Source organism: Mustela nigripes, chromosome 5 (genome assembly GCF_022355385.1).
Source record: "Mustela nigripes isolate SB6536 chromosome 5, MUSNIG.SB6536, whole genome shotgun sequence".
Classification (NCBI taxonomy): domain Eukaryota; kingdom Metazoa; phylum Chordata; class Mammalia; order Carnivora; family Mustelidae; genus Mustela; species Mustela nigripes.
This window is the reverse complement of record NC_081561.1, coordinates 63,823,516-63,846,409: the sequence shown is the minus strand read 5'-3', so window position 1 is coordinate 63,846,409 and position 22,894 is coordinate 63,823,516. Positions and strand designations below refer to the sequence as shown.

At 39.1% G+C, this 22,894-nt stretch overlaps 1 protein-coding gene across 1 annotated transcript in view; it reads right to left on the bottom strand.

Moving 5' to 3' along the window:
• LOC132018642 (kinesin-like protein KIF6) overlaps positions 1-22,894 on the bottom strand; it is a 206,363-nt gene that overhangs the window by 34,189 nt on the left and 149,280 nt on the right. Inside the window, exons 7-9 of the mRNA XM_059401560.1 lie at positions 15,600-15,743; positions 14,508-14,594; positions 4,051-4,154 (exon numbers count right to left, since the gene is read on the bottom strand). Of these exons, the coding sequence (XP_059257543.1) occupies positions 4,051-4,154; positions 14,508-14,594; positions 15,600-15,743 (335 nt within the window). The remainder of the gene's footprint in view (positions 1-4,050; positions 4,155-14,507; positions 14,595-15,599; positions 15,744-22,894) is intronic.

Genomic DNA, 22,894 nt, shown 5'->3' with positions numbered 1-22,894 from the left:
GATTTTATGATGATACAGAACTCTAAAGTCTGATGAATTTTAAGTTGTGCCAATATTCAATCCAGTGGATTCTGGCAAAACATAACTGTAACAACAATAGAATGAAAACCATAACAACACCCCACATTATCTGAAAAATCTTTACTATCAGTATGAACAAGCACCCAAGGTGGAGCACCAGATGGTTGTGAACCCCTGTGCTTTGCTTTGGCAGAGTAGGTATAACCTTTTGCCACATTTGTTCTCTCTCGCTGCTCATCAAAAGTCATTAATAAGATGTAATGCTATATGGTATACTTAGCTTGTCAGCAGAGAAGTCATTTCACTGGGAACGGTGGAAGCACACAAACTAATTTTACATGAGGATCCTGAACTCAAAATTAATCCGTACTATCTTCCCAAACTCGTGTTTTATTTATCTGTTCTCATAACACTTACATTTTGCATCATGATTACTTGTGCTGTGTCTGTCAGTGCCAGTAAATTGTGAACCCTTTGAGAGCCAGCTCTAGGTTTTGTTCATCTTGTGTTCATCTCTCAAGGCCTAGGGTGGAGTTTTATAAACACTAGATGAATAATAAATGTTGAATGAATGAATGAACCAACTGCCCAGAAAAACTAAAGACAACACTACACACTGTATATAGAGAATCTGTTCAATTGACATGTGTATATGTATTGCTACCTGTGGATCAAAGGAAACCAACTACATCCAAGAGTCTGTCAATATTTTAAAACAGTTGTCCCATTTTTATTTCTCTCCAGTCTACCCTCCCAAACTTCTGTGACTGGCAAATTTGATTGTTGTCAATAATTTTTAAACAACAACATCTGTGTATGTGGGAAGTGGCAAGTCAGTAAAAGAGACAATGTAAATATAATACAATATTAAGTATTGTAAAGAAATAACATCTGCTCATTGTTTTTTATACTTTGTAGCATTTTTCTTTTTGTGAAAATGTAGTCTGTTGTAATCTCTTCTAGAAAGGGACTGGGGTGGTTAACTTTCTCAAAGCTGGTATGTCTGAAAAAGGCATTGTTTCGCATTTGCATTTGAATGCTAATTTGGGTAGATACAGAAATCTCCATTCAAAGTCCTGTTTTGTTTTTTGGCACCAGAGGTCCAGAGGTTCCTGTCTCCCAGAGAGGCTGATGAGAAGTTTGCTCTAAATCAGATTCTTCATTGTAAATGATATTTTTCTTCTTTGATAACTTTTAGGATTCTTTCCTATACTTTGAGGTCTTAAAATTTTTCTACATTATTATACAGCTTAGTACATGGTAACCTTTTCATTATTAAGTCTTTTTTTTTTTTCTTAGTTCTAAGAAATTCTTAAGAGAATATTTATTTAACCATTGGCTCCTCTGTGTTACCTCTATTTCTCCTTTAAAAAACGTCTCTTTGTTAGATATTGGTAAAGCTAGAGCTATTCTTCAAGATTCTTTTCTTTTCAACTTTCTCTTTACCCTTTCATCTTATATTATGGAAGAATTCCTTAGCCTTGCTAAGTAGTCCTAGCTGACTAATTTGTCCCTCTGTTTTTTCATGCTGCCCCTGAGCCATCCTTTAAGTTCTTAATGGTAACAATTACATTTCTTCATTTTTCAGATTTCCTCTTGAGTCTGTTTTATAAAAATAAAGATCCTGTTGTTTCATGGATGTAATGCCTTCTTTTACATCTCCAAAGGTATTAATCACTCTTCCTATCATGTTTGGTTCTGAAGCCCTCCAAGCTTAGACTAGACTCCTTGTTCTGGTCTTTCTCCAAGTCAGCAGTCCTTCTATTTCTGGTTGTTTCCGACTGTGAGCTCATCTTTTCTAGACTCTCTGCGAAGGCAGCTGGTCCTGGAGGAGGGGCTAAGCAGCGGTGGGTGCTTGTGCTCCTTGCCACTTTCAGTGGGAACGGGGGACAGGCAGAGCTGAGGACAACTGCTCACTTCAGAGCTTTTTAGGCCCCCAAATTATTCTGGATATCATCAGCTACCTGGAGCCTTTCCCTGTTTCTCCATCCTAAACTCTGACGTAAACACTGGATGGAGAAGGGAAGAAGGAACGTACAGGGATCCACAGGACAAATTGCTCCCACCACTAGGGCTGTACCAAACTCAAGTGTACCAGGCTATTGCCACACTTCTCCCACTCCAGGGTGCCAGCACGCAGAGTGATGTAGGTTTTCCATGGTGGCTCTGGGTCGGCCCCACCCTTCAATCTGCTAGGAATTCCTTGAAGCCCCTAGTCCCTTGAGAGATTTATGTATAATTCCTCGGTATAGCTAGAGATTCAGATGTCTCTTTGTATCAGTTCTAAAATTCTTCAGATTTGGCACAGTGGAGGGACCGGACATCTTGAAACTAGCACATGCATAATCTTAACCTTACCTGGAGCCTCCTGCACAACAGATAGGATATATTGGAATTGGAGAAAACTCTGGTATTTATTTGACATGTTGGCCATTTTCCCTTTTGCTCTTGGATCCAACTTCTATTTTTCCCCTCTTTGACCCTGCATCACAGGAAACTACCTTCCCTGACTCTCCTAACACCTGGTTTCTGGGCCAGTTCAGCCAATAGGCTGACGGGTGGATGATGGGAAGTGATATGAGAGAGCAGCTCAGGCTCCCTGCCAGGATGACGCCTCTGATAACACGTGTCGCTCTTCCCTGGCCCCAGCACTCATCATGAGCTCGCTCCACTGGTCGGCTCTAGTCTTAGACCTTACTGACATAAGCTTCTACCATCCTCTCCCCAGTCCCAGGAGTATAGGGCTCACTGCTGTTCCTGATCTCTGGGGTGCTGTGTTATTTCCTATAATACCACCTCCTTACAACATCTCCTATGTTTAAGTTTTGCTGAGAGGCCTAGGATGCTTTTGTTTTCCTGGCTGAACCCTGACTTGAAGCTCACAGTTCTGAGGAGACATCTTCAAAGATGATAATTGATAATTCCTTTCTTTGAGGGGAAGGGAGCATCAGAGTGAAGGAATACTCAACCTGGAGAAGTTTCTCCATATCTAAGCTATCCCAAGTTATTTCAAGGAGTGACAGGGAATTCTTCAAAACGTGACTTTGGGCAAGTAGTTTACTTGAATTGCATATATGCGATAAAGCGAATTTGCAAGGAAAGTCTTAGGAGCCTCTCCTGTTATTAAACACAGTGTTCTAGAATTACAAAATGGTATCCTAGAGGAGTGAAATCTTTGATTATAGCAGAAACCTTGCTTAGAGCTCCTCAAGCTTTAGGCCTACCTCTGGCCTAAAGGGGCACAGCCATGAAATAGTTTAAAGAAAACACTTTCATCATCTCTACTATTTACCATTTTCTCTGTTAGGAGAGGATTAGGTGAAATGATACCAAACCCTTAGAAAAAATCTTGTGTAGCTCTATTTCTCATTTGGAAATTGAGAATATCACTGGCTTTTAGGCCCAGCCCATTATTATCACTCCATAAATGCTTTGTGAGTTGCACAGAAACAAGAAAACCCAGCAGCGTGGCTCATGATCAGAGAAAAAACGAGAGCCACACCATGCCCCCAATATGCCACATGGCTGCAGATATGAAAGGCCCTGAATCCCTGCTTTCATTCCCATTTCCAGTGTTTGAACTTGAATATATGGGCCATCTATTTATTAAAGGAGAGAGCTACATTGGCATGGGATAAATTGGTGTTTGCAGCAAGATGCTTTTTAATACAAAGGATGTTTCTTGAATTCCTTTTAGATCTGAGATCCACAGCTTAGGAGTGTTTGGTGTGTATGTTTTAAAATTTCATGACTATTATACAAGCCCTTCTCTTCAGTTGGCATGAGAAGGCTATTCCCATCCTTTATGGGCTCTGTCCTTTACTCCCTCAAAGCTGAGGCGGCAAAAACATTGCCAGCCTTTGCCAGCTTTTCGTGGAAAGCTGCCACTCTTAACTGGCGCCTACATGCAATTTCAGACTCTCCCAGGAGACCTTAATGCTTTGAGGTGAATTCGTAACACTGGGGCCAACAAAGAAGTTAACACAAACTTTCACACTTAAAGACCCAAAAACAAGTCTGCAGGCTTACTGAAGGAGCTCCGCGTCTGTGAGCGCCTCTGTCCTCTGCTCCCCAGTGACCACGGCCAGTTCATCCTTCAGTTCCTGGATTTCTTTTTGTAGGCGTATAATCATCTACAAATGGCAAGGCGGGAGAATAAATGTCAACTCCTCATTAAAGGGAACTTGGTGACAGAGAACATAACATCTTTGAAAATTACGAGCAATTTAGAGGATGCGAAAACGTACAGAGAATGATACAAAAGCCACCCCGTACCTACCACCAGCCTTCGTTAATTCTTAATGTTTTGTCAAAATCATTCTAGAATTCATTTTAACAAATAAGGCAGTGCTTATGTAACTGGAGCCCCTCATTCCTATTTCTTTTCTGTCTCTTGAGGTGATCACTGTACTGCATTTCATCGGGAGCATTTCCCTGCATGTTTTCATATGTTTACTCCATCTTTATGGATTAAACTATAAATAATATACGGTATCATTCTGCATGCTTTAAACTCTATGTAAATGTTACCATGCTGCGTGGAATGGTAACTTGCTTTTTTCTTCCTCACATTAGGTTTTTGGGATTATGTATCCTGCTTCATGTGGCTCTAGTTCATTAATTTGCATGGAAATATACTACTTCAGTGAAGGAATATATCACAATTTATCCATGTCTCCTGTCGATGGACATTTAGGATTCCTTCCTCTTGCTATTACAAACAGTGTTGCTGTTAACACTATAAATCTCTGGGCACATATGTGAGTTTCTCTATGGGAGGTGCTTAGAAATAAAATTGTGTGGTTGTAGAGTATGTGCATCTTCTCTTTAGTATATATTGTTAAACTGCTCTTCAGAGCCATTTTATAAACCTACATTCTGCATAAGCAATGTGTACAAGTTCCTGTTTCCCCACATTTACTTCACTATGTATGTAGTATTGACAAACACTTTAATCTTGCCAGTCCAGAAGGTGTAAAATTGTACCTCATTTAGTTCTAATCTGCATTTTCTGATTATTAGGGAGGCTGATCATCTTTGCACACGTATATTGGCTGTTTGGGTTTCCTTTTCTGTAAATTACTTATTTATTATATTCTTGCTCATGTTTCAATTGTCTTGTTTTTCTCTTCCTTGTTGGTCTGCTGGCTTCTTTATATATGAATCCTTTGTTAATTTTACACAAGGTACATGTTTTTTCCCCAGTCTATTCCAGGTTTTTCATTTTTTCAAAGATTTTATTTATTTATTTGTCAGATAGAGAGATTGAGAGTACAAACAGGGGGAGTGACAGGCAGAGGAAGACAGAGAAACAGGCTCCCCACTGAGCAGGGAACCTGATGTGGGGCTCTATCCCAGGTCCCTGAGATCATGACCTGAGCCAAAGGTACACGCTTAACCAACTGAGCCACCCAGGTGTTCTGCTTTTTGTGGTGTTCTTTCTGTTAAGTAAAGATTTTAAATTTCAATATAATTTTATTATTGACTTCTTCCATTATGAGTTGTATTTTTGTGCCTTTTAAAATCCATTTTACCTAAAACCATAGGAATATTTTCCTGTATGTTCTTATAAAAGTTTTAAATCTTTGCTTTTCACATTTAGGCTTTTGTTTTTGTATAAAGTATGAGGTATGTATCTAATTTCGCTTTTTATATGGTTAACCATGTAAGATTTGCTATTATAATTTTGTTATATAACATGTTTCTACATATAAATGTGTCTTTTTCTTGAGCTCTTGGTTAAAAACATTTATGTACTTGACTATACATGCAGCAATACTATGCTATTTTAATTATTATAGCTTATGAAATTTTGACATCAAGATAGAATAAGCCCCCACCATTTTATTCTTTTCCAAAATAGATATGGCTATTCTTGGTCATTTGTTCTCTTGTAGAAGTCTGAGACACAGCTTATAAAATTCCACCAAAGGTCCTCCTCAATTTTTAACTAGAAATAAATTTGATTAAAAGGGCAATTGATTAAAAGCCTTTGGCTCAGGTCATGATCTGGGTCCTGGGAAAGAGCCCCACATTGGGCACTCTGCTCAGTGGAGAGCCTGTTTTCCCCTCTTTCTCTTCCTGTTGCTCCCCCTGTCTGTGCTCTCTTGCAGTCAAATAAATAAATAAAATCTTTTTAAAAAAAGAGTCATTTGGTAAGACTTATCAAATTAATAACATTGAATCATCTCATCCACAAACATAATATGATTTCCACTGATTCCTTTCAATAAAGATTTACCATGTTCTCTATAAAAATATGTTTAATCAGATTTTTCCCTAGATTGTTAGTTTTTGTTGCTTTTTTTTCATTTTATTTCTATTCAATATTCCAAAATTCATTGTTTATGCACCACACCCAGTGCTCCAGGCAATAGATGCCCTCAGTTTGTTTCTCAGACTCCACAGTCTCTCATAGTTTGTTTCACCCCCCAATTTCCCCCAACTCACTTTTCCTCTCCATCTTCCCATATCCTCCATGTTATTCCTTATGCTCTACAAGTAAGTGAAACCATATGATAATTGACTCTCTCTGCTTGACATATTTCACTCAGCATAATCTCTTCCAGTCACATCCATATTGATATAAGTTGGATATTCATCCTTTCTGATGAAGACATAATACTCCATTGTATATATGGGCCATATCTTCTTTATCCATTCGTCCATTGAAGGGCATCTTGGTTCTTTCCATAGTTTGGCGACCGTGGCCATTGGGGTACAGATGGCCCTTCTTTTCACTACATCTGTATGTTTGGGGTAAATACCCAGGTGGGCAATGGCAGGGTCATAGGGAAGTTCTATTTTTAATTTCTTGAGAAACCTCCACACTGTTTTCCAAAGAGGCTGCACCAACTTGCACTCCCACCAACAGTGTAAGAGGGTTCCCCTTTCTCCACATCCCCTCCAGCACATGTTGTTTCCTGTCTTGTTAATTTTGGCCATTCTAACTGGTGTAAGGTGATATCTCAATGTGGTTTTGATTTGAATCTCCCTGAGGGCTAGTGATGATGAACATTTTTTCATGTGTCTGATAGCCATTTGTATGTCTTGATTGGAGAAGTGTCTGTTCATATCTTCTGCCCATTTTTTGATATGCTTGTCTGTTTTGTGTGTGTTGAGTTTGAGGAGTTCTTTATAGATCCTGGATATCAACCTTTTGTCTGTACTGTCATTTGCAAATATCTTCTCCCATTCCATGGGTTGCCTCTTTGTTTTTTTGACTGTTTCCTTTGCTGTGCAGAAGCTTTTGATTTTGATGAAGTCCCAAAAGTTTATTTTCGCTTTTGTTTCCTTTACCTTTGGAGACATATCTTGAAAGAAGTTGCTGTGGCTGATATCGAAGAGATTATTGCCTATGTTCTCCTCTAGGATTCTGATGGATTCCTGTCTCACATTGAGGTCTTTTATCCATTTTGAGTTTATCTTTGTGTACGGTGTAAGAGAATGGCTGAGTTTCATTCTTCTACATATAGCTGCCCAGTTTTCCCAACACCATTTATTGAAGAGACTGTCTTTTTTCCACTGTATTTTTCCTGTTTTGTCGAAGATTAATTGACCATAGAGTTGAGGGTCCATATCTGGGCTCTCTACTCTGTTCCACTGGTCTATGTGTCTGTTTTTATGCCAGTACCACGCTGTCTTGGTGATCACAGCTTTGTAATAAAGCTTGAAATCAGGTAACGTGATGCCCCCAGCTTTATTTTTGTTTTTCAACATTTCCTTCGCGATTCGGGGTCTCTTCTGATTCCATACAAATTTTAGGATTATTTGCTCCAGCTTTTTGAAGAATACTGGTGGAATTTTGATTGGAATGGCATTAAAAGTATAGATTGCTCTAGGCAGTATAGACATTTTAACAATGTTTATTCTTCTGATCCAAGAGCATGGAATGGTCTTCCATCTTTTTGTGTCTTCTTCAATTTCTTTCATGAGTGTTCTGTGGTTCCTTGAGTACAGATCCTTTACCTCTTTGGCTAGGTATATTCCTAGGTATCTTATGGTTCTTGGTGCTATAGTAAATAGAACTGATTCTCTAATTTCCCTTTCTGTATCTTTATTGTTAGTGTATAAGAAAGCCACTGATTTCTGCACATTGACTTTGTATCCTGCCACGTTGCTGAATTGCTGTATGAGTTCTAGTAGTTTGGGGGTGGAGTCTTTTGGGTTTTCCATATAAAGAATCATGTCATCTGTGAATAGAGAGAGTTTGATTTCTTCATTGCCAATTTGGATACGTTTTATTTCTCTTTGTTGTCTGATTGTCTGATTGTTTATCTTTTTCAACATTTCCCTAGGAACTCGGGGTCTCTTCTGGTTTCATACAAATTTTAGGATTGTTTGTTCCAGCACTTTGAAAAATGCCAGTGGAATTTAGATCGGGATGGTTTTGAAAGTATAGATTGCTCTAAGTGGTATAGACACTGTAACAATGTTTATTCTTCCAATCCATGAGCATGGAATGGTCTTCCATCTTTTTGTGTCTTCTTCAATTTCTTCTTCGAATACAGATCCTTTACGTCTTTAGTTAGGGCTATTCCCAGGTATCTTATGGTTCTTGGTGCTATAGTAAATGGAACTGATTCTCTAATTTCCCTTTCTCTATTTTCATTGTTAGTGTATAAGAAAGCAACTGATTTCTGTACATTGATTTTGTATCCTGCCACATTGTTGAATTGCTGTATGAGTTCTAGCAGTTTGGGGGTGGAGTCTTTTGGGTTTTCCATATAAAGTATTATGTCATCTCTGGAAAGAGAGTTTGACTTCTTCATTGCCAATCTGAACACCTTTTATTTCTTTTTGTTGTCTGATTGCTGTTGCTAGGACTTCTGGTACTATGTTGAGTAATGGTGGCGAAAGTGGGCATCCTTGTCATGCTTCTGATCTTAAAGGGAAGGCTGTCAGCTTTTCCCCACTGAGGATGATATTCACTGTGGGTTTTTCATAGATAGATTTATGAAGTTGAAGAATGTTCCCTCTAACCCTATAGTTTGAATCATTTTAATCAGGAACGGATGTTGTATCTTGTCAAATGCTTTTTCTGCATCGAGAGGACCATGTGGTTCTTCGCTCTTCTCTTATTGATTTGTTCTATCACATTGGTTGATTTGTGAATGAACCATGCTTACATCCCATGGAGTTTTGTTGCTACTATTAATGAAGTTTTTGTCAAATTGTATTTTCTAATTGTTACCTTTTCATTTATAGGAAGGCAATTAATTTTTATATATGGACATTGTTTGGTTCTGTTTATCATTAAATATTTTTAGGTGTTCAATATAAGCAATCAAATTGTTTGCAAGTAATGACAAATGTTTCCTCCTTTTCAAATCCTCATACCTTTTATTTTTTAATTGTCTCTTTCCTAGCTAGAACTTCCAAGTATAATGCTTCAGACGTTCATTCTTACCTTATTCCTTCTAACATTTCACCTTCAAAATGTTTGCTGTAGTTTTTGGTTGATAGCCTTAATCACTTTAAGGCTGTTCACTGATATTTATAGTTTGATGAGTCTTTTCAAACTATGGATGAATGTTTAATGCTAAAAATATCTCTTCTGCATCTAGTGATGTAAGCATATAATTTTTCTCTTTTTAACTGTGACTGTTATGAATCACCTTCATTCATGTGACTTCTTATTTAGTATAAACTACTTCAGATATACAAAAAGATATATAAAGGGTACCTTGTAAACCCACTACTTAGCTTAAGTGAACACCATTATACCTACTATGTAGCATAAGAAATAAAACATTACAGATGCTTTTGAAGCCTGAACCTCTGTATAGCTTTCTCTAAATAAATCTCTTGTTAGCATTACCTAAAATTTGGTGTTTATTTTTCCCATGGCTCTTTTTCTTTTGTTATATACACTAAAATGTTTTCTAATGACACATTATCTTTCAATTCCCCAAATAAACCCAACTAGCTCATGATACCACGTATTAATAATCATAATGCAAAGTTCCTAAAAGAAGAATTGGCAGACTGATTTAAACTTATATTCTTCCTTCAATATTTGATAAACTTAAAAACAACATGGGGTCTGCTCCATCCTTCCTTTCTTCCTGTCTTCTTTCCCTCCTACCCCACTTTCCTCCATTCTTTCCTTCCTCTTTCTTTCTCTTTGTCTTTCTCTCCCTTTGGTACCTCTGTTAGTACTAAATCTATTTAATAGTCATAGATATATTCATGTTTTTAAAAATTCTTCTTAAAAATTAAAATAATAAAATAAATTCTTCTTGCATTAGCTTCAATGTTGCTTTTAAAGGAAATTGTCCATTTTTGCTTTTAAATTTACTGCCAATAAAGTCATTCAAAATACCTTACTATTATTTTAAGCTATCTGTTGTACCTATGGTTAAGTCTTCTTTTCATTCCAAATACTGGGTCAATTTCTGCCTTCTTTATTCCTTTCTTCATTAATCTTTCCAGAGATTTGTTCATTTTATTAATAGATTAAAAGTCAACTTCAGTTTTGGTTACTCCTTTCTACTGTATCTTTGCTTTGGGTTTTGTTTTTGCTCATTTTTACACTTTTTAATTTCTGTCTTTCTACTCTTTTGAATTTATTTTAGTGCTTATTTTTCTAACTTCTTGGCTTGGGGTCCATTAGACCAAGGGAGTTTGTAAATTTGAACTTTGAAGTCATGGGAAGCAGAGGCTTAGGATTTAAAACTTGCAGAGAAACCAACTTTTGCTCCACCTGAAGCCCAGGCTAAGGCAGATAAGCATCCCTAGCATCTCCCTATGCCAACTGGCAGATTTTTTCCTTTCTGGTTCACCCTTTCACCGGTTTCATATTGAGAAGCAGAGAACATATGTTCATTGCCCATCTTCCAAGGTTCCAGGGCTCCATATTTGATGGCTTTCTTACAATTCCCTTCATCCCTCTACTCCAGGACAACTGCAGCCTCAGCTTGGTTTCTGAGCCCTGGAGAATTCCCTTCACTCATTCAACCTCAGACATACATTTCAAAAGTACTTGTTAAATTTTGTATATAGGTAGGGTTCCTATTATCTCTGACATATTGACAGGACCAGAATTTCCAAAGAATGGGACACTGAGTATTTTGAACATGTCAGTTCTCCTGGAATTTCATTTAAATGCACAGGATAGGGTGGGTTTTGGTTATTTGCTTCTTTTCAAAAACATGGTCAGAATCATCCAGCTCTGCACAGTGAAAATTCTCAGACAGGAACTATGTGAGTTATTCATTTGTATCTCCTTCCCTTCACCCCCAAATTAATATTGATGTCATATTTTCTAGTCTGCTAAGGCATTCAAAGTCAAATATAACAACCAAATTAACTTCTGTCACTGAGCAGAAATCTCAAAACTAAGCCAACTTTCATGATTTTGAGATTATTACAATCATACCTCCCATCAAATTGCTGTAGAAACTTTGGAATGAGAGCCAGCCATAGAAGATTTTGGCCCATGCTGAGTCACCACAGACTCTGGCCTCTTTATAATTCTTTTATCACCTTGTCTTACTGAGATTTGTAAAGAAAGCAAGTCAAAATCCTGGTGATCCTGATCTTAGAGGGCTGGTTTCATGTGTGCCATTGGATTCTGAGAGCTATATATTGGGAATCCCCTCCAAATTGTGTTTTGGGTGGTTTTGAGGACAAATTTGCAATTGTCACCTGTGCTTCAGAAAAGCTCTGTCCATAAAGTCATGAATAGTAATGTCAGTTTTTTGAAGCCATTATAAAAGAGAATGGGAGATAACACTTATCAATTATAGATTGTTTTGCACCAGAAGATCTCTCTCTCTCTCTCTCTCTCTCTATATATATATATACATATATATATATATATAAAACAAATCTTACTTTATTTCTTATTTAGATTCAATAAGCCAACACATAGTACATCATTAGTTTCAGATATAATGTTCAATAATTTATCGGTTGCATATAACATCCAGTGCTCATCAGCTCATCACCTCACAAAAGAAACTGGACCGTTTTCTTACACCATACACAAAGATAAACTCAAAATGGATGAAAGACCTAAATGTGAGGCAGAAATGCATCAAAATCCTAGAGGAGAACATAGGCAGCAAACTCTTTGACCTTAGTTGCAGCAACTTCTTGCTAGACACATCTCCAAAGGCAAGGGAAACAAAAGGAAAAATGAACTATTGGGACTTCATTGAGATAAAAAGCTTCTTCACAGCAAAGGAAATAGTCAACAAAACTAAGAGGCAACCCACAGAATGGGAGAAGATATTTGCAAATGACATATTAGATAAAGGGCTGGTATCCAATATCTATAAAGGACTTATCAAACTCAACACCCAGAAAACAAATTATCCAATCAAGAAATGGGCAGAAGACCGGAAAAATAATTTCTCCAAAGAAGACATAGAAATGGCCAACAGACCTATGAAAAAACACTCAGTGTCACTTGGCACCAGGCAAATACAAATAAAAACCATAATGAGATACCCTACACCAGTCAGAATGGCTAAAATTAACATGGAAGACCTCAATATTTATTCAATTAACAGCTGTCAGCTTTGATTCAGATTTCTCTCTTCTTTACATATTTTGCAGTCATACATCAAACACATGACAATGCTCACCTTTCTTCACATTCCTCAAGTAACTTCAAAGTCTCTCTAGCCTAATTTAAAGAAAAAAAAAACCCTCCAGCATTTAATATGTTTATTTTCCTTCAATTACGCTCTAATTTTTGTCTTCAGGCTAATGACTCATGGCTGTCTTTCTCGGGTTGTTCTGTGATGCAACAGGGCTGTTTGCTGGGGAGGTGGGGATGGCAGAAAAATTCATCCTATGTGTTTCCTTCCATTTGACTCAAGCCTTTGAATTCCAACTCCTTCTTCCAGTGGGGGCACTGTGTGTTGCAGGTGTCTGAGCAGGGTCTGTGCTGGAAAGAGACCCTGCATCACCCACTTGGTTTCTCCAGAAGAGATTTCCAGCTGGGCAGCTCAAGCTCCGGAGACAAGCCGGGTAAAACAAATAACCCCACTATCCTTTTAACCTCCTTTGCCTCTATACTTCAGCACAATGATTTCAGGGAGACACGGCAAACAATCAGAAGGAAATAATTAATATGGGTAACAGTGAATTTAGAAGGTTATTATTATTATTATTTTGGAATTTGAGGAATTTATAAATGAAGCACTGTTGGTGAGATTTCACACCCTTTTTATAAATGCATACTGCTAAGCCTACACCAGCTTATGTTCTAGAGAAAATTTTTAAAAACTGAGTGATCTGGAAAGTAATATAATCTTAATTTGGGAATGTATAAAATTAAAATATTTTATTTCTACATTTTCAATGTTGGCATAAGTTGATTTTATGTTGTATTTCATTTAGAGAAGACTAACAAAACAGAGAAAAAACATCTGCATTTAAAATGAGGATCTGAGTCATGGAACTTGCAAATATTTTTGCTTTAAAAAAGCACTCTGATAGGAGTGCCTGGGTGACTCAGATGGTTAAGCATCTGCCTTTGGCTTAGGTCGTGATCCCCAGGTCCTGGGATGGAGCCCCACATCGGGCCCCCAGCTCAGTGGGGAGTCTGCTTCTCTCTCTTCCTCTGGCTCTCCCCCTGCTTGTGCTCTATATCTATCTCTGTACCTCTCTCAAATGAATAAATAAATAAATAAATAAGCACTCTGATAAAGCAGGATTCATTGTTGGAGAACTAGAAGTTTAGCTATTTTTCCATGGACCCAACTAATGATTAAGTTTTTTAAAGACTTGTTTATTTATTTTGAGAGGGATAGAAAGTGAGGGAGCAGGAGGAGGGGCAGAGGGAGAGGGAGACAGAGAATCTCAAGCATACTCCCCACTGAGCATGGAGCCCAACATAGGACTCAATCCCTCAACCCTAAGATCATGACCTGAGCTGAAATCAAGAGTTGGATGCTTAACAGACAGAGCCACTCAGGGACCCCACTGATTAATTTTTTTCTAATCTCTAAAATAAGCAGCAGGGAAGTTGTACAAAATACGGTTTTACTTAATAACCATTAGAACTTCGTTTTCCTCTGTTAGCTTTTATAGAAGATGGTCTATTTTTATTATTATCTCTAGAAACTTCAACTGAAGTTTTCTGAAAGGCTACCACCTGCATGTAAATAGAACTGGCCCTGATCAAGTCCCATGCATCCTCAGGACTCACTGCACTATCTCAGGAGCGGACTGAGGGGACTGCAGCTGCCAGGTCCTTGGGTCAGACAGTCTGTACCTAAATCCCGGCTCTGCCACTTATGGGGGCTGTGACTCTCAGCAAGTTAGTTAATATTTCTGGGCCTCAGTTTTGTCATCTGTAAAGCAGGGATGGGGATGACATCTACTCTAAAACTTGTTGTGAGAATTCAATAAATTAATAGGTTTCTAATACTTAGAACACTGCCTGGTATGAAGGATGTGCCTCTTGAGTTTTGCTAATCTTTAATCCACTTTGATTTTTCTTCCAACCTAGTAAGTTCAAAGTTGCTTACCAATCTGGGATCGATTTCTTCATTAAGAACAGCTTCATTCTTTATGAGTGCCACTCGTTGTGCAAATCTGCAGGTAGATATTGACTCCTGTAAAGCAAAATAACTCCTTAAAATGTTATGGCTTAGAAAGATAACCCTTCATTTTTGTTCACAGAAGAAAGAAGCACATCTAAAGAGTGATGTGTATAAAACACAATGAGGGACCAAACCTCCAAATGAGGAAGTTTTGCTCTAGAACATCAGTTTAATTAAAATTTTATTTTGGCCTAATAAAATGATCCATGGTAAACAGGTGGGAGATCATGAGGTCCTACATGGCAACTTATGTTATTTTTCAACTACTGATCTATGAAACCAGAGCCCCATATAGAAATCATAATTATGGCAGATACTATTATAACCCACAAACTTGAATGACTACAAAATAAACATTTGTAACAGGCCAGAAAGAGGCTTTGCAAGACATCTTAGAATGCACTTAGGGGTTGGCCTCGTTTTGGAAGATGTCCTGCCACTTCTTATTTTCCTCTTCTAGAGAAATTCTGGATCCTAAGAATTGGACTGCAATACATAAAACATGAAGTTGAGTCTAAAGCAACCCAGGAAAGTCAGTCAGTAGCCAGGCCTTGATAAAGTATCCTGTACACTGAACTCAGTGACAGGTCTAGGGATATCTTAGTAATCAAGAGCTAAACAGAAAAGCAGCTAATGGATCTCCTTTCTTATATCCTCTGGCCAAGATAACTAACCCAGCAGGAGGCTTCCCAAAATCTGTATCTGAGCCTTCTTCCCACCATCCTGGACTGTGTGAAGTCCATTCTCAAATGGGGGTAATTATAATGCTGGCCAACCAGCCAAAGCTGTGAACTCTGCAGGCTTCACAATTTTATTAGGCCAAAATAAAATTTTAATTAAACTGATGTTCTAGAGCAAAACTTCCTCATTTGGAGGTTTGGTCCCTCATTGTGTTTTACATCTCAAAGCATACCCCAACCTGGCTGAAAAGATGGAAACCCTCCCGGGACCTTCAGTGCCATCTCAGACACTGGCTACTGAAACTCAGACTGAGATCTCTGGAAAGAACCAACATACATCAATATTCCTTTTCTCTAAAGAGAGTGTTGCAATCATGGTTGTCATGCAGTTCCCTCCCAAACTGTCCCTTAGGACACTGGTCATCATGGAGTTCCTGTAGGGAATGTGTGCACGGTGTTTTTCGGAAAGAGCAATGATCACCTGTGGTGTGGCAGAAAAATAATGGCATTAGATTAACAGAAAATGCACTTCTTACGCTCAGCTAAAATGCAACTGCAGTGAAAATTCAAACAGAAATCATAACTGATTGCAGGGTGACATCTAAAACCTGGGCTCATAATAAATATTTTAACATGATTTGGTACACTAATGGTGAAGATGGAGGGAAGTAAACTTAACAAAAACATACCACTGTGAACACTGTAATTTTTGGAGAGAGGATATAACTTGGCATAGAAAAGGATACATTATTATCCTGTCTTTGGCCATTGGAATATTCATGTAAAACTCAAGAGTAAATCATGCCAGAGTTTTAAAATCCCCACCAAAATTGATTTCTATGACCCATCTTCAAGGTAGAAGAGGCAGAGCAGTAAAGAACTATGAGAGACAGTAGGGGTTAGTGATGGAGACCCAAGAATCTGGTATCACATTGTCCACGTCCAAATTCTAGCCTTACTAGGGCATGTCACTCAACATCCCTGCCTCAGTGTCCTCAACTGTAAAACAGAGAACGGATAACAGCTACCTCACAGGGAGTTGGAGTGACTGAGTTAAAATGCACAAATTTTGAGAAGCAGCTAGCTAGCTCAGTGCTGTGTGAATGGCTGCTACCAGTCTAAGTGATGGGGGTAAGTTTATGTTGGGTCAACTAAGTCTCACTCATCTTACTCTTCATTTAATAGGAAGGTACCAGCTGGATGAAAGGCTGCTGCCCAAAGGGAGCCACTAGGGCTTCAGGGTTTTCCTGGGAAGATGAACCCAGTGCTAGGATGTCCATCCCAAGCATCAGGAACAAGGCACCCACAGATGTGACTTCAGAGGCATCATGAGGCCCAGACCCTTGAAAATTACCTCGGCTAACACCTACCATTGTTCTAACCTTCCCTCCCCTCAGGTGTGTAATCCCCACCAACAGAACTTCTTCTACCCTCCTGGTTTATAAAACAAAATTGTTTTCAAAGGCTGTTTGGGGCAAAAACACATAATACCACAGGTCCTGCTTTAAATTCATGACCACAGATTTTATTTCTCCCAAAAATTACTGATCATTTCTCTCAAAAATTACTTCTCCAATCTCAGAAATGAGGATTTCATATTTTATCCTTTTGTTTCAGACCTCCATCCAGCCTTCCCTCCCTGCCTTTAGTCTTAGCTTGATTGTCACATACCCTTCCATTAGAAGGGAGCAGCCTGACCAGAACCATCTCCCGTCCCATCATTAAATGTCCCACTCTGCCCTTCCTGTGTCACCAAACTGCTCCTTCTAAGGTTAGCCCTTCATCCTCTCCCTCTTCTCTTCTCACTTACCTTGCTCCTACAATTACCCCTTTACTTCTTTTTTTTTTTTTAATTTCTTTTCAGCGTAACAGTATTTATTGTTTTTTGCACCACACCCAGCGCTCTATGCAATCCGTGCCCTCCTTAATACCCACCACCTGGCTCCCCCAACCTCCCACCTCCCACCCCTTCAAAACCCTCAGGTTGTTTTTCAGAGTCCATAGTCTCTCATGGTTCACCTCCCCTTCCAATTTCCCTCAACCCCGTTCTCCTCTCCATCTCCCCATGTCCTCCATGTTATTTGTTATGCTCCACAAGTAAGTAAAACCATAGGATAATTGACTCTCTCTGCTTGACTTATTTCACTCAGCATAATCTCTTCTAGTCCCATCCATGTTGCTACAAAAATGGGGTATTCATCCTTACTGATGGAGGCATAATACTCCATAGTGTATATGGACCACATCTTCCTTATTCATTCGTCTGGTGAAGGGCATCTTGGTTCTTTCCACATTTGGTGACCATGGCCATTGCTGCTATGAACATTGGGGTACAGATGGCCCTTCTTTTCACTACATCTGTATCTTTTACCCCTTTATTTCTGCATCAATTTCTCTCTCTCACCTGGATCATTCCCATCCTGTGTGTCCTCTAGTCTAAAAACCAAGATGGCTCTTCCTAAGGTTTTCAGCAGTCCCCTGCTGTACCCAAAGTATTTATGGCCATCTTATTAGACTTCTGAGTCGAGTAAGCATTCAACACAGGTACTCTCTGCATCCTTTTGGAAACACTTTATTCATTGGTAACCAGGACATCACATTTCCCTGGTTTTCATCTTTTCTCAAACATTAGTTAATGAATGCTTCCTTTCCTTCTTCCTAAGTTATAGACATTGGAATACTCCAGGGTTTCTCATTCTTATCTATACTCTCTCCATATGGAATCTCATCCAATCCCCTTAAATACATATATACACATATATCCTGCTATCTCCCCAATTTATACCATCAGCTTCCCCCTGAGCTGCTCTCTCTGTGGCAACCCTAAATCTTCACTTGAATGTCTATTCTTGACCTTCTCTCCCCTCTCCACACGAATCTGATTCTTTTCTGGGTTTTACCCATCATTACTGATGGCACCACCATCCACCTACTGGCTCAGGTCAAAACCCTGCACATCATCCTTATTTCCCCTCATTTCTGACATCTAATCCACTAGTTATTTCTATTCGTTTTACCTAAACAGCATGCCCAGAATTGGGCCACTTTTCCCACTTCTTCTGTCACCACTCCAGGTCAAGCCTCCATCACTCCTTCCTTGGACAGCTATACAAGGCTTTGACTTATCCTTGTTTCTCTTTTTGCCCAACACACCCCTCACCTCCCTTTGATCTACTCTCTGCAGAGAAATCTTTACAAAATATAAGTTACTTCAAGTCACTTCACTGCTTACAACCTTCCCGTAGCTTCCTGAAACACCATAATGACCCAACTCCTGCATGATCTAGTCCCTGTCTACCTATCTGTCCTCATCTTCTATTGTGCTTTCCTTTCACAGCCCACATTGGCCTCACTGTTCCTCCACCATAACAAGACTGTCTCCACGTCACCACCTTTGAATTTGTTCTTTTTACCTAGAATATTCTTGCCCAGATTTTCATATAGCTTCCTATGTCACATCATTTAAATCTTTGCTCAAATATTGTCTCCTTACAAGGGCTTTCACTAAACACCTTGTCAAATGTAACCTATCTCCAGGATTTTAATCGATTTCATTTTTCTTCCTGTTCTTATCACTATTTGAAATTCTATTCACTTATTTGCCTTTTTTAAAAAATCTGCTCCCTCACTTGGCTTTCAGCTTCATTAGGCCAGAGACTTTGTTTCTCTCATTCACAATTCTACGCCACCATCTAGAGCAGTGTCTGGCCCCCAGTCTATGGGGCAGAAACTACATTGTCTTTTTACTCCATTCTCAGGATAACCCCCATTCTAGTTTCATTCACTATGAAGTTACACTTCCTAGTCTCTCTTAGGAGACCTAGCTCCATCAAAAGGACACCTTGTGTGGGGCTGGGAGGTGAGTGATGAGAGCTGGTAGCTACAAAAAGGAAGATCAGATATATAGGAGAGAGTGGTGGTGAAGGCATCTGGTTCCTTCGAGGTAGCTGCAACAAACTTCTGGAATCCAGGACTTACTGTCCTGGGTGCCAAGGGCGGAGTTCTGAACTGCCAAGAGCAGTTCAGTGCTGTGGCTGGACTGTCTCCTGTTTGCTCTGCTCTAGGTTGTGTAGTATCCAAGCCCAGTTTTCTAACTTTTCTTGCGGTTCTTTATGTTTAATAAACTCTACATTGCTTAAATCAGCTACAGTAGGGTTTCTGGTTTATGATAAGGAAATCTGACAAATACAACATGTGTTTGACACCGTTATGTGAAATGAACAAATAAATGAGCAGATTAATTAGCTTCACCTAGGAAGATAGTGCAAGGGTCAACAGTATGGAGTGAGATTTGGTGGAACTGAGTTTCAGTGTAATTGGAAAGGAAGTAGGGAACATGGCAGACCCAAGTCTGAGTGGCAAGGTGGTAGCAGGGAATGCTGAGCAGAACTCCAGGCCCTCAGAGCTAAGAGGGCAAAGGAAATACCTCTAATAATCAAGGCAGGCCCAAATACCAAGCCAAACCAAAGAGAGGTTGGTCTGATAGATGTGTGGGGAGGGTGGCATAACTGCTTATGAATCATAATTAAGTGTCTGACAATGCTCTAAGTACTTTGAAATTCTTTCATAAAACAAATGTCACTTTTTTTTTTCCTGCTCCAGGAAACAATATTAATACCTCCTCTATTCAGCAGCTTTATGACAACTTAGGTGACATAAAAGAGAATATGCTTATTAAGCTTCCCGCTGATAGTAAATTCAATGGGGTTAGTTAATTTACTATTGGTTGCAGCAACAGAAAATGTAACCCAAACTGGATTTAATCATAAGGGAAATTTATTGGCCCATGTATCTATAATAGGAAAGGTTTTAGGTTACACATAACCCAAAAGGTCAGTGCTACCACCAAGGATTTAGTTTTCACCAATATCTCTGCTCTACCTTCTATGTTGTAGAAGTCTGCCTCTCTTCACAGCCACGGGATGGCTGCCAAATATCCTTATTTATAACTGATGTGAGAAAGTTCTCTAATCATTAAATATATACCCTGAGCTTCCCTAGGGACCAGCTTGGGTCATAGGCCCATCTCTGAACCAATCACTACAGCCAAGTCTCCAATTGGTTTAGACTAGTCAAGGTCTACTCTTGGAGCTGGGATGGGCTCATGGCTGCTACTCTTGCAGAGAATGTTGTAGAGGAAATTCCAATGCCCTTTCCAGAAATGGTTCTAAAATGGTTCAAGAGAATAATTAAAATTCCAAATGTGATTATGGATTGGAAAGCATGGTCTTTAGAATTGGGAAAAATGAAAGCAGTTCATAATAAAAGAATGAACCCAGGACTTAGAGGCAGAATCTAGCTGCCCCACTTGTGCAATTTTAGACAGATCTCTTAAGTTTATTAGTCTCTGTTTCCTCACCTGTAAAAGTAGGATTAGAATACCTGCCTATCTCAGAGAAATGTTTTAAAGATGAATAGAGATTGTTTCTGGGATAGTAAAACAAAATGCACTCCATATAGCAGGGGTATCCAGGCTATGTTCTTTAGGATCCCTCTGGACACTTGTTATAGCCCTATAAAGCTAGTCCTGGGCCATTTCTCTAACAGAGGGCCCTGAAAAGGCACCTTCTCAGCTCTAAAGGAGCCTGGGAGTATCAGAATAAGTCTAGACCCCTTGGAGAAGATATAGATCTTCAGAGTGACCCAGAAATGGCCAGTATTCGGGAAAGAGGCAAAGGTGGATTATTTTTTATGGGGATGCTTTGGGCTCTCTAAATTGGGCCAGAACCAAATGATCTGAATGGCACAAGCTAAGGAGATAGTTACACAACCTGGATTTTTAAAAAAATGTTTATTCCCATTTGGGATTTCATACATAAATATAACAAAATGTTCCTGAAGACATTCTTTAAGCAACAAAGAATGGAAACTCACATTATACTTAATATCTCCAAGTACCTAGAAACTATTCTTAGAATCAATCACTCAGATTACTATTTAATGAATTGAAGAGATTTTCTTTTAAAGAGCTCAGAAGCACATGGAAAATTATCCTCTGAAAACTGACAATGATTTGGAGTGGTTACAACTGTCATTGGCAGCATTCGTTTTTCTCCTCAACACACACATTCAGTGGAAGCCAAGTGGAAACTGAAACTCTGAAGAAATCCTGCTTATGGTGGATAACTGGTTGAAGGGAACCCGGATTCTGATTTCTGTAAAGGCAGAGAGCAAACACACTGTTCCCAGTGGTTTCTCACTTGATGTTTGGGCTGACAGAGAACAAAGGTCACACCAGGAGCACTCGGTGAGGCTAATGGTTAGAACAAGTATGCATGTCCCCTTCCTTTTCTTCCATGCACTTAATTTCCAGGGCTGATATGCACCCTGTTATTGTGGCTTAAAATTTTTTCGAGGAGACTTTTTGGAAAGAGTACCACATACACAAGGAAAACTCCAAAACCAACAGTACTCTGACAAACAGAAATTTATTTACTGATAAGTACAGTAAGGGGCATGCAACTCAGAAAGTCTGTAAGCTGCGAGCAGATGTAAGGCCCACAATGATGGCCAGAAGGACAGTGGCAGTTCTGCATGGAATTTCTATAACCAACATGGGCTAATAAGTGTAAGAGAGGTTACCAAACTATTTCTTAGGACATTTCCATCTATATACTGAAACTAAGATGGAGAGGATGTAATTAATTACAAACATTTACATGAGTTTCTGAAACAGCATTTATCTGACCTTATGTAAGGATCTGTTTATACGTGTTGCTCCTTCACTAGATAACATGATAGCACCATTTCTCAATGATGCATTTATCCTCATTGTCTGACATAATTCAAGCACTTCACAGACAGTTACAGTTTGTTGAATGAATGAATGAATGCAGTTAAACTAAAGTGTGTTACACTTCCAGTCTCATTAGCCACAAAATCAAGTTCTGCATAAAGAAAACCCGGGTATAAAAATCCTTGAATTCTATTATTTTATTAATAGTATCTGCCCCCTCTTTTTATTACTCTTATTCCCCTGTACTCCTTGGTTCTCCCTCACTTATCTCTTTCTGTGTGAAATTCCAAAATTTCGCTGTGACCCACCTATTTCCTTATTTGCCACAACTCCTAGATTTACTCAACCCCACATATCTATGTCCATACCTGCAGTTTTCCATATTTCTGTCCCTCTTTTTTTGTTGTTGTTTTGTTTTGTTTTTTAAAGGATTTTATTTATTTGACAGACAGAGATCACAAGTAGGCAGAGAAGCAGGCAGAGAGAGAGAGAGAGGAGGAAGCAGGCTCTCTGCCGAGCAGAGAGCCCGATGCGGGGCTCGATCCCAGGACCCTGGGATCATGACCTGAGCCGAAGGCAGAGGCTTTAACCCACTGAGCCACCCAGATGCCCCTATTTCTGTCCCTCTTAACTCTGATGCTAATCTTTCTCCCCTTCTCTCTGTTATCTTATGCTATAACCTCTAGGAAAACCCTTGTAGAGTAGTGTAGGTAGTTAGCAGCTAGAATCATGCATTGGGTACATATAAAACAGATAGTTGACATTCAGAAAGCCAAAGGTCAATGACATGTGAGTATTGCTGTGGCCCTGGCTGAACTGAGCCCCTGGACTGGAGCTAAGGTTTAAAGGACTCCCAGTTCCCACTGCCTGACATGCTCTAACCCCAGATCTGCCTG